The sequence below is a fragment of the Notamacropus eugenii genome, chromosome 3 (assembly GCF_028372415.1).
Source record: "Notamacropus eugenii isolate mMacEug1 chromosome 3, mMacEug1.pri_v2, whole genome shotgun sequence".
NCBI lineage: Eukaryota > Metazoa > Chordata > Mammalia > Diprotodontia > Macropodidae > Notamacropus > Notamacropus eugenii.
In genome coordinates this window covers 43,221,444-43,237,988 of record NC_092874.1, presented here as the reverse complement: position 1 = coordinate 43,237,988, position 16,545 = coordinate 43,221,444, and the positions used below count along the sequence as shown (strand labels likewise).

General features: G+C 39.5%; 1 protein-coding gene across 1 annotated transcript in view; it reads right to left on the bottom strand.

Moving 5' to 3' along the window:
- Positions 1 to 16,545, bottom strand: part of CDCP1 (CUB domain containing protein 1) — an 86,074-nt gene that overhangs the window by 16,424 nt on the left and 53,105 nt on the right. Inside the window, exons 5-7 of the mRNA XM_072651397.1 lie at positions 11,643 to 11,864; positions 7,978 to 8,358; positions 6,356 to 6,721 (exon numbers count right to left, since the gene is read on the bottom strand). Of these exons, the coding sequence (XP_072507498.1) occupies positions 6,356 to 6,721; positions 7,978 to 8,358; positions 11,643 to 11,864 (969 nt within the window). The remainder of the gene's footprint in view (positions 1 to 6,355; positions 6,722 to 7,977; positions 8,359 to 11,642; positions 11,865 to 16,545) is intronic.

Here is a 16,545-nt window from a genome sequence, read left to right as displayed (position 1 = left end):
ACAGAGAAAGTTTGTTTTCTTTGCAAAGAAGAATTATCTTTGCACTGGAAATTGTAGCACAAAAAGGATTAACAAGGAGTTGATCAAATAAATAAGGAGATAGTAAGAGAGTACCTAGTGGTCCTTGATAAATTCATGCCATCTGGCCTACACATGCTCCATCCTTGGGTCCAGAAAAAACTGGCAGATGTGATTACTGAGTTACTGTCAAATGATATTTGAATGATCATGGAAAATGGAAGGTTTCACGAAATTGGAGGACAAACACTGTGCTAATTTCAAAGAGAATCATCTGGACAACCCCAAACTATAGGCCAGTGAGCTTGATTTTGATCCCTGGAAACATTTTAGAATGATTCAAGAGATGGTTGGCCAACATCTAGGAAAGGATAGGGTAACTGATTACAAAGAGCTTCAAGACTTCCTCAAGGATAGGTCATGCGGGACTAACCTCCCTTCCTTTCTTTGATAGAATTGGTAAACTGGTAGATGAAGAGAGCACTGTGGATGAATATAAAATATCCAGTATTCTTGTGGAAAATATGGAGAAACATAGATTAGACTACACAATCAAATGGATTCAGGATTGGTCAGATGGCTGAACTCAAAGAGTAATTGGTAATGATTCAATATCTCTATGGGCAGAATTCTGCAGGGGAGGAGCAAAGGGATCTGTGCTTTTGACACTTTTATCCATGACTTAGATAAAGGCCTAGATGGTATTCTTATAATATCTGCAGATGACACAAAGTTGGGAAGGGCATCTAACACAATAGATGATGGGGATCGAGAAGAATCTTGATAGATTAGACTAGTGGACTGAATCTAATAAGATGAAATTCAATAAAGATAAATGAAAAGTCTTGCACTTGACTTCAGAATATCAATTTTCTAAGTTTGGGATTGATCAGGGAAGGAGTATCATTTAATAGCAGTTATGAAAAGATCTGGGGGTTTTAATGGACCACAAGCTCAACATGCCTCCACAGTGTGATGTGACAGCTAATAAAATTATTGTGAGCCTCGAGCTGCATTAAACAGGAATTGGGGGGGTGACACCTTACCATACTCTACCCTGATCAGACTCCATGTGGAATACTGTGTTCAGTTCTGATACCATAGCTTATAATTGATAAACTGGATTGTGTGCACAGGAGGACAAATGCTGAAAGGCCTTGAGTCCATGTTATATGAAAACTGCTTGAAGGAACTGGGCATGCTTAGCCTGGAGGAGAGAAGACTTGGTGGAAGAGGGAGTGGATGTGGCACAGGGCAGCTGCCACCATGTGGAGGAGGGGTCAAGCTTATTCCATTTGGCCCCAGACAGTGGTAGCAAGGAACAATGGATGGAAATTGCTGGGATTGAGATCAGGAGAGACTTGCTAACAATGAGAACTTATCGTCACTAAAGTAGGTTGCCTCTGGAGCTGCTGGGCTCCCCCTCCTTGGAAGTTTGCAAGTAGAGGCAAGAGGACCTCTGGTCAGTTGGCTACTTTGGGGGGTTATATGACTGCTGAGGTCTTTTCCCATTATCGATTTCTATGATTCCATGAATCAGAACAGTCTATACACAACTGTATATTAAAGGAAACAATAGGTATGATAGCAATAAAATGGTGAAAAAACCCCTATAGCATCCAGTAATACAAGCCTCAAAGACATGGAAGAAAAAGATAAGAAATACAAGAACAAACATAATTTTTTAAAAAGTCAGCATACATCTAAAGAAATCAAATTGTAAGTAGTTTGGGATGTAAAGTTTTCTTTATGGATATTTGCATGTTTTTAATTTATGGTTGCCATTTGTGTTGAAAAAGATTGTGCTACAATCTTCACAAAAATGAAGAATGCTTTAAATATGCTATTTCACTTTTTTCTTTGTTATACCTCTATGGATGAATCCACCTCATATATAATAAGAGCCAGACTGTGAGGTACAGTAGAAAATGTGCTGACCCTGCCTTCAGAAGACCTGGGTTCAAATCTTAGTCTTTCTCCTTATTTCCTGAATAACTCTAGGACAAGATGCTTAAAGCTTTTCAGGGCCTCAAGAGTCTTAGCTATAAAATGAGGGGGCTGGATTAGATGATCCCTAAGGCTCTTTCAGTTCCAAATCTCTGAGTCTACCCTATGAAATGTTATTAACTTAGACCTTTGAATTTTCTCTGTTGTATCAGAGAACTTGGCTTGGACAGAACAAGCTTGAACTACTGGCTTTTACTCCCCTGACATAATTGTCTTTCATGATGGTGCGAGGGCCAGAAGAACATTAGAAAAGAACAGATTCTGACTCATATCCATTGCCAAGAGTGACTAATAGAGCCTGGGGCGTCATCTGGATTTGGTGTGTCTCTCTTTCAAGGAGGGTGGCTATGGCCAACTTTGAGGAAAACTTGTATACTCGAGGTTAAGTAGAATGGATTTAACCCTGGGCTTCTCTGTTTCAAGACATCTTCACATCAATAGATGGTGCTAAAATCAAAGCAAGGCATCTCTGATGAACCTCAGTACCCTGGGATAAATGCTGTATGTGTGCACGCGCACATAGGGGTACACTTGGGGGGGGGGGGACAGAAGGCTAAACATACATTTTTAGCAGGCAGCAACAATGAAAGAGAAAACTGGTGACCACAGGTATTTGCTTCACCTTTCATTAGGATGTACATCCAGAAATTTGTTGTAATTGTTGTTTTAAGGCAAATATGTATTGAATATTCTCACAGAGAATATTTTTGTTCAAATTTAATTTTGTTGTTGTTGTTCAATCATTTTTAAGTTGTGTCCTACTCTTTGTGACCCCATTGGGAAAAGACCCCATCTTGGAAAAGATATTGGAGTGGTTTGCCATTTCCTTCTCCAGCTCATTTTACAGATGAGGAAACTGAGGCAAAACTTAATAATTAACTTTAAAACTTAGGCATATCTTCAAAAAAATAACCAAACTTTAACTCAAAATACATACTTAAAAATCAGATAAAATATCAATTGTTATGAGACGTGAGAATATACCTGGGCATATTTGGCATACCCTGTATATGCATCTATGTTGATGGTGTGAGAGGAGTCTCTCAAATATATCTATATGGTTTATTCTAAAAATGTATTTCTTTAGTCAGAGTATTCCTAATGCTGAACTTTTTTAAAACGTATTTTGATATATTTTAATGAATTGATTTCCTTGTAATCTTCTGTATTTTATTTTATGCATTTAAAGATACTTATTATGAAAAAGGATCCATAGGCCTTACCAGACTGCCAAAGGAATTCATTATACAAAAAAAGGTTAAGAACTCTTAGTCTAAAAAAAAATTAATAAGGTTAAAAAAATTCAGGGACTACACCAAGAAAATCTATTGCTATGAATTTTCATTTTATAAAATATTTGCTGAAAAACCAAAGTTTCTCTTTGCATCTCCAAAGAGAACACTTGGTAAGCCAACAGATAGAGAACTCTTTGCCATACTGCCCAAGTAAAGAGAAAATGGAAGACATTTCTCAGGGCCCCAAATTCACTCAAGCCACCCCTTCCAACTTTGGTCAGGGGAAGTGAAGTAACAGAATCTGATTACTTCCTCACTCCCTTCCCAGAATGACCAGTCACTGCCAGGGAGAGCTGGCCTCATCCTTAACAGCATAGGGAGCCTCACTCCTGAGCCAGCAGGGCCATCAGCCGGAATGGTAAGAGAGCCCTGGAAGGGGTTGTGGGGGCAAGGAGGGGAAGAATGTGGAGATGCCTGTTGTCAAGTTTAATGATCTAGTCCTGCCTTCCACAAGCCACAGGAGAGCTGGATTTCAGACTGGCAATGTGAAGGCGTCTCTGCTGGACACACATCAGTAAAAGTGAACACATGGAACCCATACTATGAAGCCCTGATTAACTGACCACACACACTGAGAGTGACTGTTTCCCAAGGTAGCCCAGGTTGGGACCTGGGAAGGTAGACATCTGCGGTTCAGAATGGAGCAAGATATTTAAGCTATACCCATTCACCCAAAAGCTTGTGCCATACCAAGAAGGAATCATGGATACGAGATAGGTGACCCTCCTGAGATTTTATGGGCTTAGAGGAAAAGAGATGCCAGTAAAACTTCACTAATTTTGACTGGCTGAGAAGAATTCCAGCCCAAGTCTGGAAAATCTGAATTACAGTCTATTTTAAAAACCTCAAACTAGGAGGAACACTGGAATGCAAGCTGTTTGAGGACCTACTTTAACGAACAGCTAAGGATCTATAAGCCCTCAGCTAGCTGCTCATAAATCAGTGATGTTTCTCAAGTCCTAACACTTGCTATTTAATAGTAATTTATGTTTGATTAAAAAAAAAAAACAGCAACAGAAGAGAGCAGAAGGAAGTTCAGAGGGAGCATCGACCAACTGGACAGTTTTGTTACTGTATACCTTTTCAAATTTATTATACACTTAAAATCTTAAAAAATTGAGACTTTCAGTTTCATACAAATCCCCCCACCCCAAGCAATTTTTATTTCTTAGTGTTTTGTAGCTGGTAAAGGAATTTCATGTATATGTATACATATATTTACGTAGTATGTGTAACCTAAAAAGATTAGTAAGGGAGGAAATAGACTCAAGGATGTTAGTAACTTGTCTGTGTTCACATATCAAGTGTCAGAGGTAGAATTTGAACCCAGGTCTCTTGACTCTCTTTTAAAAAAATTAATAGTATTATTACAATAGATGTCTCTCCTAAATAGATTTAGAAAACCTAAATAGTTTGTTAAATAGACTAAAGAATATCTGTGTAATCTCATTCATACTATTCATTTATTTATCTTCCTTGCTTCCTCACTCTGAGTACAACAAAGGTACCAAGAATGTCAAATTAGCAGAGTATGAATTAAAAGGGTTTAAAAAAAAAGTAGAGTACCATTACTTCTGTGACAATGCCATGATTCAAAGACTTTCTTAGTATCCTCACTTTGGAAAGAAGCCATCTGGTACTGTGGTATAAAAGTTCAGTTGCTGGATGTAGTATCAGGAAGACCTGGTTCATATGTATGACCACTGGAAAGTCACTTAACCTCTCTGAGAATAGTTTTCTCATTGATAAAATGGGTATAACACTACAGTTTTAGAGTAAGAAGAGATCTGAGGGGCTAGTCACCCAACTGACCTCTGCTTGAAGACCTACAAGAAGCAGGGAACCCTGCCTCCCACTTTGAGAATAATTCTGATTGTGAGGAAGCTTTTCCTGACATCAAGCCAAATCTGGCCTCTTACAGTATTCACTTACACTACCCACTGGTCCTGGTTTTGCTCTGCAACCCAACAGAACCAATAAAAACCACTCTTCTATATGACATCTCTTCAAATACTTGATAACAGCTATAGTATGTTCTCTAGAGTCTTCTCCAGGTTAATTATGCCCCACTCTTTAACCAATCAATCTTCCCATGACATTGCCTGAAAGCCCAGGTGTCCTTCTCTGGACATTCTGCCCTTATCAATGTCATTCTTTCACTATGGTTTTCAGAACTGAACATAGTACTTCTTCAGAAGTGGTTTGACTTGCGCAGAGTACTGAAGGACGCTCACCTCCTGATTCTGGGAAGCCATGCTTTTCTCAAGAAATCCCCAAAACACAATATGTGGATAACATACCAACACTGCTGCCTCATATTGAGCTTGTGGTCCACTAAAACCTCAGTTTTTTTTTCAAATTACTGCCTTCCCATCCCTCCTTCATTTTCCCCTAATGAAACTTGTAGTACTTGCATCACAGAGTTGTTGTGAGGCTTAAAATGCACATAAAGTGCTTTGCAAACTCTAAAGAGCTCCATAAATGCCAGTAGTTATGGTTGTTTTTCAGATAAAAGGAGGTACTGTCCCCATTAGGTTACAGCAATGGCAGATTTCATAATTAGGAGCTTATGAATAATCAGTGATAAATGTTCAATTTATATAGGGAAGCATTTTAAGATCCACAAAGTACTTTACATATATTATTTCAGCTGACCCTCACAACAACTCTGGGAGGTGCTATTATTATCCCCAGTTTATAGGTGAGGAAACTGAGACTGAGAGGTTAAGTGATTGCCCACATAGCTGATAAGTGTCCAAGGGAGAATTTGAATTTACGTGTTCCTGATCCTGGGTCCAGGGCTCTATTCACTGAGTCATCCAGCAGCCTGCCTTATGCCTTTTAATGAGAGGTCAGTCAAGGAGGTCACTGGAGCTCTATGTTTCATTGACATAATTCCTGGTATTGGGGTTATTTATAAATGGGTGTACTTTTCACCAAATGCTTTCAACCTCACAGTAGGTCACTGTCCCACTCTTCGTGGCACCCATAATCTAAAAAAAAACCAAAAAACCCCAAAATAATGGCCTACTTACCTGTCTTTTTGGGGGCAAGAGACACACAGAATTGAAGATCTAGCTGTTTGCCATTCATTGGGCTGCAGTTGGAAATGTTGACCCAGAAGTTATGATGTAAGTCTCTAGGCTTGGGTAGTGGATCATCATCTCGGCTGACAATCTCTTCAGCTTTTGCCTTTTGTTCCTGGATGATCATGAAGGCCCTTCCCGTCTCACAAGACACGCCCATTCTCTCCTTGGAAAATGTCAGGCGGGCCACCTGGTTGTTGGGGACTGAGATGTTCCAAGACACTGAGGTTAAAGGGGGCAGGCCCCGATCCCAGTTAGGGGTCCGCAGGTAAACTTTGGCTTTGGAGTCTGGTGTCACAGTGAAAACACCTTCATCTGCAGGAAAGAAAGGAGATCTAGCTAGGTAGTTTACTTTTTCCTTTAGACAAACACTGATGACAAGCAGTGCTAAAGTTATGGAAAGAACTAAGTAGAGCCTGGTTCCAAAATTGCTCTTGGGTTTTTTGAAAGGACAGTTCCATTTGTGAGGCCTAGAACCATCCTAGTTTTGCAGGCTCCCTGGACATTATGTCCCTTCCCATGTTCTTTGATTCAGTCAAATTGACCTCTTTATTTCTCATAGACAACATGCCATCTCTGTGTCATTATGTTTGGAATGCATCCCTCTTTGCCACCCCTCATAGAGTCCCTCTTTTAGCAGAAGCACCATCTTCTGCAGGAAGCCTTTCCCAATCCCACCCATTTTGGGGCCCTCCCTCCCTAACTATATTGTGCATATATTCAGATCTATTCACTGTGTTTATACTATACATACTTATATTTGAACTTGCTGTCTCCCCCTTTAGAATGTTACAGGAATTGTTTCTTTTTTTTTGCGCTTGTATCCCGAGTGTCTAGCATGGTGCCTGGCACACGGCAGGTACATAATGAATGTTTGTGGATTGATTCTTCTCCTAAGCACAAAGCTCTTCACTGCTTTATTGACAGACCCTGCATTCATGATCACTATAGCCTTCTTCAGAGGTAAAGAATATCTTCTTTCATTTCTGTGTGTGTGTGTGTGTGTGTGTGTGTGTGTGTGTGTGTGGACAGTAACTATGATTTCATTTTACCTTGATGAAGAAACTTCCTCTACAAATACAGGTCAGTACCCACTCTGCAACTTACTGTCATTGTTGCTAGGGTCACACAGCCATTATGTATTAGAATGGGTATTTGAACCAAGGGCTTCCTGACTCCACAGCCAGCTCTTGATCACTACAGTATGGCCATCTCTCAAATTTTAATTAGGAAAATAACTAATTTTACTCATCGGGAAAATTCCAGGTGCTGAAAGAATTCAGCAGTCAGAGGATGGAAAAAGACCTTGAGCAAGGTGAGCTTGGAAGGATTTACCTCTTCCACAACAATAGAAGACCCTAATTGTCAGGAAGTCCTTCCTTATGTCTTCAGGTCCATAGTTTTCCATGAGAAAACAATGATAAAGCCTGGATTAGAAGCTACTGTGTCTCAAGTTTAGCCTGGCCCATTGAACCATCCCATCTCCCCATTTGATCATCAATATCCTTTTTTTTCTTAAGGAAAGAGTAAGTAGTTGTTGCATCTAAGGGGAGCCCACAAAAACACCTCACCTTTGAGATAGTGTGTAAATGTCACCTTCATCCCCTGTTTGAAAGATTCTCTAGAGAACCCTGGTAAGAATGTTCTGAGGACCACGGAGATGTTCGTTTTCACCTGAATTTTCTCAATTGACCCCCCAGGACAAAAGGAGCCAAAATGGAGATTCTGGCCTTGAACAGCACTGGCTAGTACATAGCTGAACGTGGTTTCACAGTTCTTATCATGAGTGTGCTGCTGAAGCTTCTGAGCAGGAATCAACTGGAGGCTGATTTTGTCCTTTGGAACTAGCAACTTCCACGTATAGTCATGCAGCTGAACAGGCAGCTGGATGATGTCACTGGGGACAAGAAGATAGTAGCTCTTCCTGCTACAATATCCAGCGTCCATACAACCTACACAAATAAGAGAAGACCAGTCAATTGGACAAGCATGAATTAAACACCCACTGTGTACCAGACACTATGCTAGGCACTGGGGATGCAGGTTTTTTTAAAGAGGGAGTAATCTCTTCTCTCATGGAACTTATGTTAACTATCAAATTATTCATCTGTTAATATATTAGATATACTAATATTATTCAAAGATATTTTAGGGGATGGTTCTTTCTCTTCTGATATTAAAATCATAGGATAGAGGGGAAAAAAAATCACAAAATAATTAAATACCAAAACTTAGTACAGTAAAATCTTGTGTTTTTTTTTTCAGTCTTTGTGAGAAATTTGGATTTGAGTAATGGTTCAGTCATTAACTAGATCACTGTGACCTTGGACAAGTAAGTTAACTTTTGTGGGTTCCAGTTTTCCCATCTTTAAATGAGGGGTGTGGACTAAGGCTTTGTCTGCTTCAAATAAATGATTTGACACATTTATTAACTACTTATTGTATACAAGAGAGAGAAAAACAAAAAATGACAGCTTCTTCAATCAAGATAACTTATAATCTTATAGGAGGAATGTGACAAGCCCAGAAATGTACATGATGCCTGGAAGAATGTGATTAGGACGTAGAAAAGATCTCAACAAAATACAATAAGAATGTGCAGCCATCCTATGGATATCTGACCATGGGACCCAGATGGCTCCAGAGGAGACAGTGAGGCTGGTGACTGCACGGCCCTTCCTCACTTCAATCCAATTCACTTTCATGTCATGGCATCACCTCTCTGATGTCATGGTCTTCTCTGAGAACAAAGGACAACAACAAGAAATGTGAAGGAGAGATCACTTTCATCTAAATGTAGGAGTGAGGGAAGGTATAGATTAGGGAAGGTAGTATTGGAGCTGTCCTTTAAGATTCAACAGATGGTGATATAGAAGGCATGGCCTACAAGCATGGAGTTCAACCTGTGTGAAAGTATAAAGGTCAAAGGGTATGAGAAGAATAGTATGGTATGGAAGGCTTTGAATGTCAAACTCAAGTTCTGAAGCAGAGGAGTGGCATGGTTAGACCCGTCCTTTAGAAAGACGATGGCAGTGGAATGAAGGGAATGGAGAAGAGAGAGAAGAGAAAAAAAGACTCCAGGCAAGAGGTAAAGATGTTTTCATCTAAGGGCAGGGATTATGGAAGTGGAAGTGAAGGGCCAGGTGGGTGAGTCCTATGGCCTAGGGAGACTCAACAAGCAGCAAGACTTGGCAGTTGGTTGAGTAGAGAGGGAGAGGGCATTGTCAAAGATGACATACAGGAATGCAGGTTCTCTGATCATCATGTTGGAAAAATCACCAAAGCTCACCCCAGAGTTGCACAACAGGGCTATATCTGGCCCGCCAACTAGTGCTAAAGAACAGTAGCTTCTGAAAGTGCTATTCCTATTCATGACAGATATAACAGCTCCCTTCTTTTAAAGATGAAAACCAATACACCCCGCAAGGCTCAATGGCCATAACTCAGGTCCTGATGACAATTGCTGGTTAAGCAAGCAATGGGTGAAGATTATGGCTCATCTGAATTGGCCATTACTAAGTCATGTCACCACTGCACACAACTAGATGCAGGTTGCTACATGTATCATTTGGGGTTACATAGGATAGCAGTCTCCAGTAATAGGGCAATTACTTGAATTGATGACTGGATAATAATACAAAGGAACTTGAATAGAGTTTCTAAGCCAGCTTTAAGTAACTATGGGCAAGAATTGTAACCCTTTCCCTCTGTCCACAGTCTTCTCTTTTCATCCTTTTGCTAGCTTTTTAGTCTGTACTTCAGTTTCTCTCTTCTTAACCTCCTCACCAGTATGGGAAGAATGGGGTCTTACCTCCAGATATGTGTGTGTGTGTGTGTGTGTGTGTGTGTGTGTGTGTGTGTGTGTGTGTGTGTGTGTTGTCTGTAGAGGGATGGGGTAACTTTTCTTTCCCAGGGACCACAAATAACCAAAACTTTTATAGTACTTTAAGGTTTGCAAATCATTTTACATATGTATCTCATTTGATCCTCATAACAACCCTGGGTAGTAGGTACTATTATTACCCTATTTCGCAGATGAGGAAACTGAGACTGAGAGTAAATGACTTGCCCAGGGTCATACAATTAGGAAGTTTCTGAGGTAGGATTTGGACCCAGGTCTTCCTGAATTGAGGTCCAGCACCCATTAACCATCTCATCTAGCTACAACTCCTCCCCAGGTTCCTGATAGTTCTTTAGGGGATGGATTGCTCATGGTGGAACTGCCCCCTATTTCCCTTAGTGCCAGTGCTCCCCTCCCCACCCCCACCTCCAAATCCAAACCCTTATTGAATCTCGCTCAGGAACAGTTCCACATTGTTATGGCTCTGCCTTTATGCATAACATTTCATCTTTTTCACAAACCTCAATGAAGAATGGTAATAGAGTTCTCTGGTGATTAAAAATGCCTGTTGATTTGTTAACATCTACAACGTGATGCCACAGAGCTGTCGATGGATTTAGAGTAAGAGGGCTTGGGTTCATATTTCAGTGTTGCTATTTACTATCTGTGTGACCTCTGGGGCTTCACTTTCCTCATCTATAAAAGGGAACTCAAGGTAAAATGGACGAGATGACCTTGGCTGTTCCTTCTTGATGATCCTAGCTGTACTTTTTTGTCTTTCTTGGTATGCCCGATGCTTTGCTCAGTGCCTGGCACACAGTAAACACTTAATAAATGCACCCAGCATCATCCCTGCCTGGAATGCTCTTCCTCTGCATTGCCAGCTCCTTTGAAGGCTTAGCTCAATGTCATGCTAACAAGGAATTGCTCCTTCTTCCCCTCACACATTACATGGTATTTTTTGATATATACGTTTGAATTGATTTGTTTGTGCACATGCTATTTCCAATAGAAAGGGCAGTCACACCTAAGTTCCTTGAGGGCAGGGACTATTTGATTTCCATCTTTGTTAGCCTAATGCCTGGTGCTTAATAAATGCCTTTCAACTCATTCTTTGTATCCCAGCCTCTAGCACTGTGCCTGGTACATGATAGGTAGGCACTTCGTGAATGTGCTTACTGAATTAAATCATTACGTTTAGAGCTTGTTGGGTCATAATTTTTGGATAAATAGATACCCCCCTTTCCTTCTTCCATTTTTGTCAGACAACAAAAAGGGAGGCAGGGTGGGGCAGGTAGAGTAAAAAAATGTAGAGAAACAAAACACAAGAAATCTAGAGTTAGTAGGGGTAAAGAGAAGTCCGGAGCATGCCAAGAACCAGAAAACAAGTCCTACTGATTGTTTTTTCTGCACGGATCCATAGGCGGGTCATATCATCACAAAGGAAAGAAATCTCATATTTGTTGCCAGATATCAGGGTCAGGTTGGGGCTGCATCTTGTGGGTCCCTCGCAGATCAAGCAGGCAGGAACAAAGTGCCGGCTTGTCTTGACTGGTTTTGGCTCAATGGTCAATGACATGAGTTTTTCACTACTCAAGTCAACTGTGTAGACCTTGTCTGAAAAAAAAACAAAGATGGAGAAAAAACCGTCAATAGCAACCAAAGGAAATGATAAGGCCAATTGCATGGTATAGTGGAGAATGTGCTGGATTTGGAGGTGGGGAAATCTGGCCTTCAATTCTGTTGTGGATACAATCACCTGTCTGGCCCTGGACAAGTTACTTCATTTCTCTGAGACTTTCCATACCTGTAAAATGGGAACAATAACAGGGTTATTGTGCATATCAAATGATCCTTTGTATGGGGCAAGTCTGGAGATGCCATGCTACAGTGGACTTAGAGTCAGGAAGACTTGGATTCGAATCCTACCTCAGACACATGCTATCTGTGCTACCCTGGACAACACGCTCCATGTCTTTGGGCATGGGTTTGCTCCTCTGTAAAATTAAGATTGTAGATTTAATTGTAAGTTCCATTAGATTGTAAGTTTCTTGAAGGCAGGGACTGTCTTGTGCCTCTTTTGTATTTTCAGTGCTTACCACAGTACCTGGCATATAGTAGGGGTGTAATAAATGTCTAGTGAATTAAAAATTTAAATTTGATCAAAACGAGGGGGCTGAGATCTCTTCTAAGATCCCTTTGGGTTCTAGATCTATGATGCTTTAAGTGTCAGGGCTGGAATCTGGATCCAGTCTTACTGACTCTAGGTCCAGTACTTTATGCCACACTGCAGAGGGATAAAAGAATTAAAAAATTTTTATTTTTAATTTATGGAATAAAACAAACATTTCTATAACATAGTACAAAAAAATGATTGTACATGAAACTGTAAATCTACTATGCATAACTTGCTATTCTTTTCAAATATACAACAAAATTACTGTGTAAATTTCTTCTTTTTTCTTCCTTTCTCCCCACCCACCCTAGAGATGACTACCATTTGATACAAGTAGGTATATGTATATATATATATATATATATACATATATATATGTATATATATATACACACATATACACACATATATATGCATATAAATATAGGCATGTATATATGCACATATACACACATATAATTATTCTATACATACTTCTATTGATCAGTTCTTTTTCTAGATGCAGACAGACAGCATCTTTCTTCATAGGCTTTTTATAGTCAATTTGAATATTTATAATAGATAAAATAACATTCATTCAAATTCATTCTTAAAACACTTGCTGTTACTGTATACAGTGTTCCCTTGGTTCTGCCCATTTTGTTCTTCATTACTTTGTGCAAGTCTTTCCATGTTTTTCAATGAGCTTGTTATTTCTCATAGCACAGTCGTATTCCATCATGATCATATAGCACACCTTGTTCAGCCATTCCCCAATTGATGGGCATCCCTGCAATTTCTGCAAGGAAAGCTGCTATAAACATTTTAAAATATATAGGTTCTCTTCAAAATTTAGGGTTGCCTATACAGACGTGGAGTTAAGAGACTTGGGTTTTGAAACCTTACTTTGCTACTATTTGTGTGAGTTTAGGCAAATCATTTTAACTCTCTGGGGGTCAGTTTCCCCATCTATAAAAAAAAAAAGGAAGGGAAAATGATCTCATATTTAATTACATTTCTATTGACTTCAAATACATTTAAGACAGTCAGAGATACGAAGGATTGGGGGCAACTGGCCCTAACTATAATTTTCCCTTTGCATAGATATCTATTGTTCTTATACTTAGGGAAAGTTTAATTCTTAAACTTGTGACTTACTTAAGCAGGGTATGAAAACCTTCAAAACTCAGCACTATTAGAAGAAAAAATATTGAAAAGCAATATTTGCTTGTCATCCATTAAATTGTAAGCTCCTTAAGGGCAGGAACTCTTTTTGTATCCTGAGTGCTTAGCATAGTGACTGGCACATAGTAGGTCCTTAATAAATGCTTACTGAATTGAATTAATATAAAAGATGTGCTTTGGCTGTTTGCAATAGGAAAGAAAGCTTTGGGGAAAAGAAATAAAAAGGCTATGCCTCCCCTCCAAAAAAAGGTCACCTTCCCATACTCCATCCCATAATTATTCTGTGCAAAGTTAGCCTGAAACTCTCAATCTGTGACTGGGGTAGGGAGAGTGCTACGAGAAAAACGGCCAAAAGTAGGGCTAGAAATTGAAGGTGACCCAGGGCTCTTAGACATGTTGAGATACAGTCCATCTGTTTGGTAACTTACTTGCACTATCATTCCAAAAGGGATTAATCAAAGGGAAATGTCTTCTGATTTTTTATTTCTAGTCAGCCTTTAGCTGAGTAAAAAAATATCTCTTTTGAACTATATCAGGTTATATCATCAGTATCTTTCCAATACACCAAGATCCAAGAGATGGAGACCTGGTGATAGCAGGGCAATCAGATTGGGACTGAAATCTAGTGATGGGGGGCATTCCTCTCTCGCCTCCCTCAGCTTTCCCACAGCACTGCATGTGTCCTTTTGCAGATAGGACATCACAACCATTGAAAAACTTACTGGGCACCATTTTGTTTCAAGATGGCACACAAGCACAGATCAAATTTAAAGCATACTTTATCCCAACAGTAGGAAACCAAAATATGGTCAAAATTAATCAGGTCCTTTCAAAGTCATTATTTGTGTTCATATCAGGTGGTTGAGGTGAAACAGAGATCTCATTTCGTTGAGCCAACCAACATGGACAGTGGAATCATTCTACTTCTTTAGACACTGGGGAATGCCATGGGGATTTCAGCTCTTTCAGTCACTGAATAAGCATTTATTTATTAAGTGATTATTATGTACCAGGTACTGTCCTAAGTGCAGCACAGTTCAGTGGAAAGAGTGTAGGATTTGGAGATGGAGGACCCGAGTTCAAATAATGTTTCTTCCATTTATTCTTTGTGCGACCTTGGGCAGTTAACATCTTGGGCCTCAGTTTCCTCAACTATAAATTGAGGAGTTTGGACTAGATGCCCCTGAAGGATCTCCAGATCTATGGTTCTATGACTTTCGACCCAGTGAAAGGATTTACTGAATGCATAGAAGTTTTTTGAATGATGCCATTTTATACTTCTTTCAATTAAACACGTCAAACCCATGATACTGTGCATTTAAGATAGGGTTTTTTTTACATCATGGACCCCTCTGGTAGTCTGATGAAGCCTATAGATCCTTTCTCAGAATAATGTTTTTAAATGTACAGAATAAAATGAATAGGATTAAAAAGGAAATAAGTTACATTAAAATGGTGATCAAAATATAAGAAAAGAAAAACTAAGTTCATACACTCCAATTTAAGAACCCTAGATTTAATCTTAGGGTGGCTTTAAAAATTAATAATAATAATATACTGTCCTTGGGCAGAATCCCATATTGTGAATATCTGAAAGTTCTATACCAGTGGTGGGGGACCTGCAGCCTTGAGGCCTCAGGTGGCCTTCTAGGTCCTTGAGTCCAAGTTTTACAGAACAAATCCGGATTTGTTCTGTAAAACTTGGGACTCAGTCAAAAGGCTGCATGTGAGGACCTAGAGGGTCACATGTGGCCTCTAGGCTGCAGGTTCCTCACCCCTGTTCTATACTTTTTAAATAAAGATAGAGCATTTATTAAGTGCCAAGAACTATGCTAAATTAAATAATAAACTTGTTAAATCCCCTAAATATTTTTTATAGAATGTTAGCAATATGGAAATTCCCTCCTGGAAGATGATGGTGTTTTCTTCTATTTTTTATTCTTGTTTTATCACATAAATGGCCTTTAGGGTTTCATAGGAGTCACACAGGACACACTCATTGCTACTAGCTACCCGAAAGCAAATTTACTGGGGCCGACAGAGTTCCAGGTACAAAGTGTAGAAATCGTCTAAACACTCCAAGCCTAGTATGAAGCCTTTTAAACGTGTGACATAGAAGAACAAGAAAGAATGCCATTCCTTGTCTGATCCACAGCTGCCCTGCTTTGTTTGCATAACACTGTTTCTGTACCTTAAAGTTTCTTCTCTTATTGTGTAAGAAAATCTAACAAAACCAGACTCTATTGTGGCAAACATAGGTTGGAAACTCACTGCTAGCTACTGTATTTTATATGTGATGATGTCACATAACCCACCCATGAGTCTATTCTCTTAGCTTTATTTTCCTCTGTAAATCTTTGTGAGGATGATCTGTAACCTATTGAGGATATCCTTAATGAAAATAATCAGAAAGCAAGAGCTGGGCTTTCACACGTGATTTACCATCAGATCACATCTTTGTAGTTATACGATTGGCAAAGGCCCAGAGAATACAAAGATTCCCTAGGTTTACTGTACATTTATTAAAGGAACAGCATTTGACTCCATTTCCTTATTTGTAAAATGAAAGGGTTGGACTAGATGGCCTCTGAGGATCCTCCAGATATATAGCCCTGAGCCTATGTAAAGCAAGGCACAGGCTTAGAAGGTTGGACTTGATATCAGGTAGGCCTGAGTTCAAAACCAGCCTCAGACACTTACTAGCTGTGTGACCCTGGGCAAGTCACTTCATCCATAAAATGGGGGTGATGATAATAGTACCTACCTCCCAGAGTTGTCATGAGAATTAAATGAGATAATGCATTTATTATCATGAATAATTAGTACAATATATTAATAAAACTGGTTTATTATAAATTATGAAATAATAATAAAATATAATTAAAATAAGGTGGTGATGCAAACCCACCTATGTACTCCATCCCCTCCCCCCTGCAACAAAGATCATAGATTTAGGGC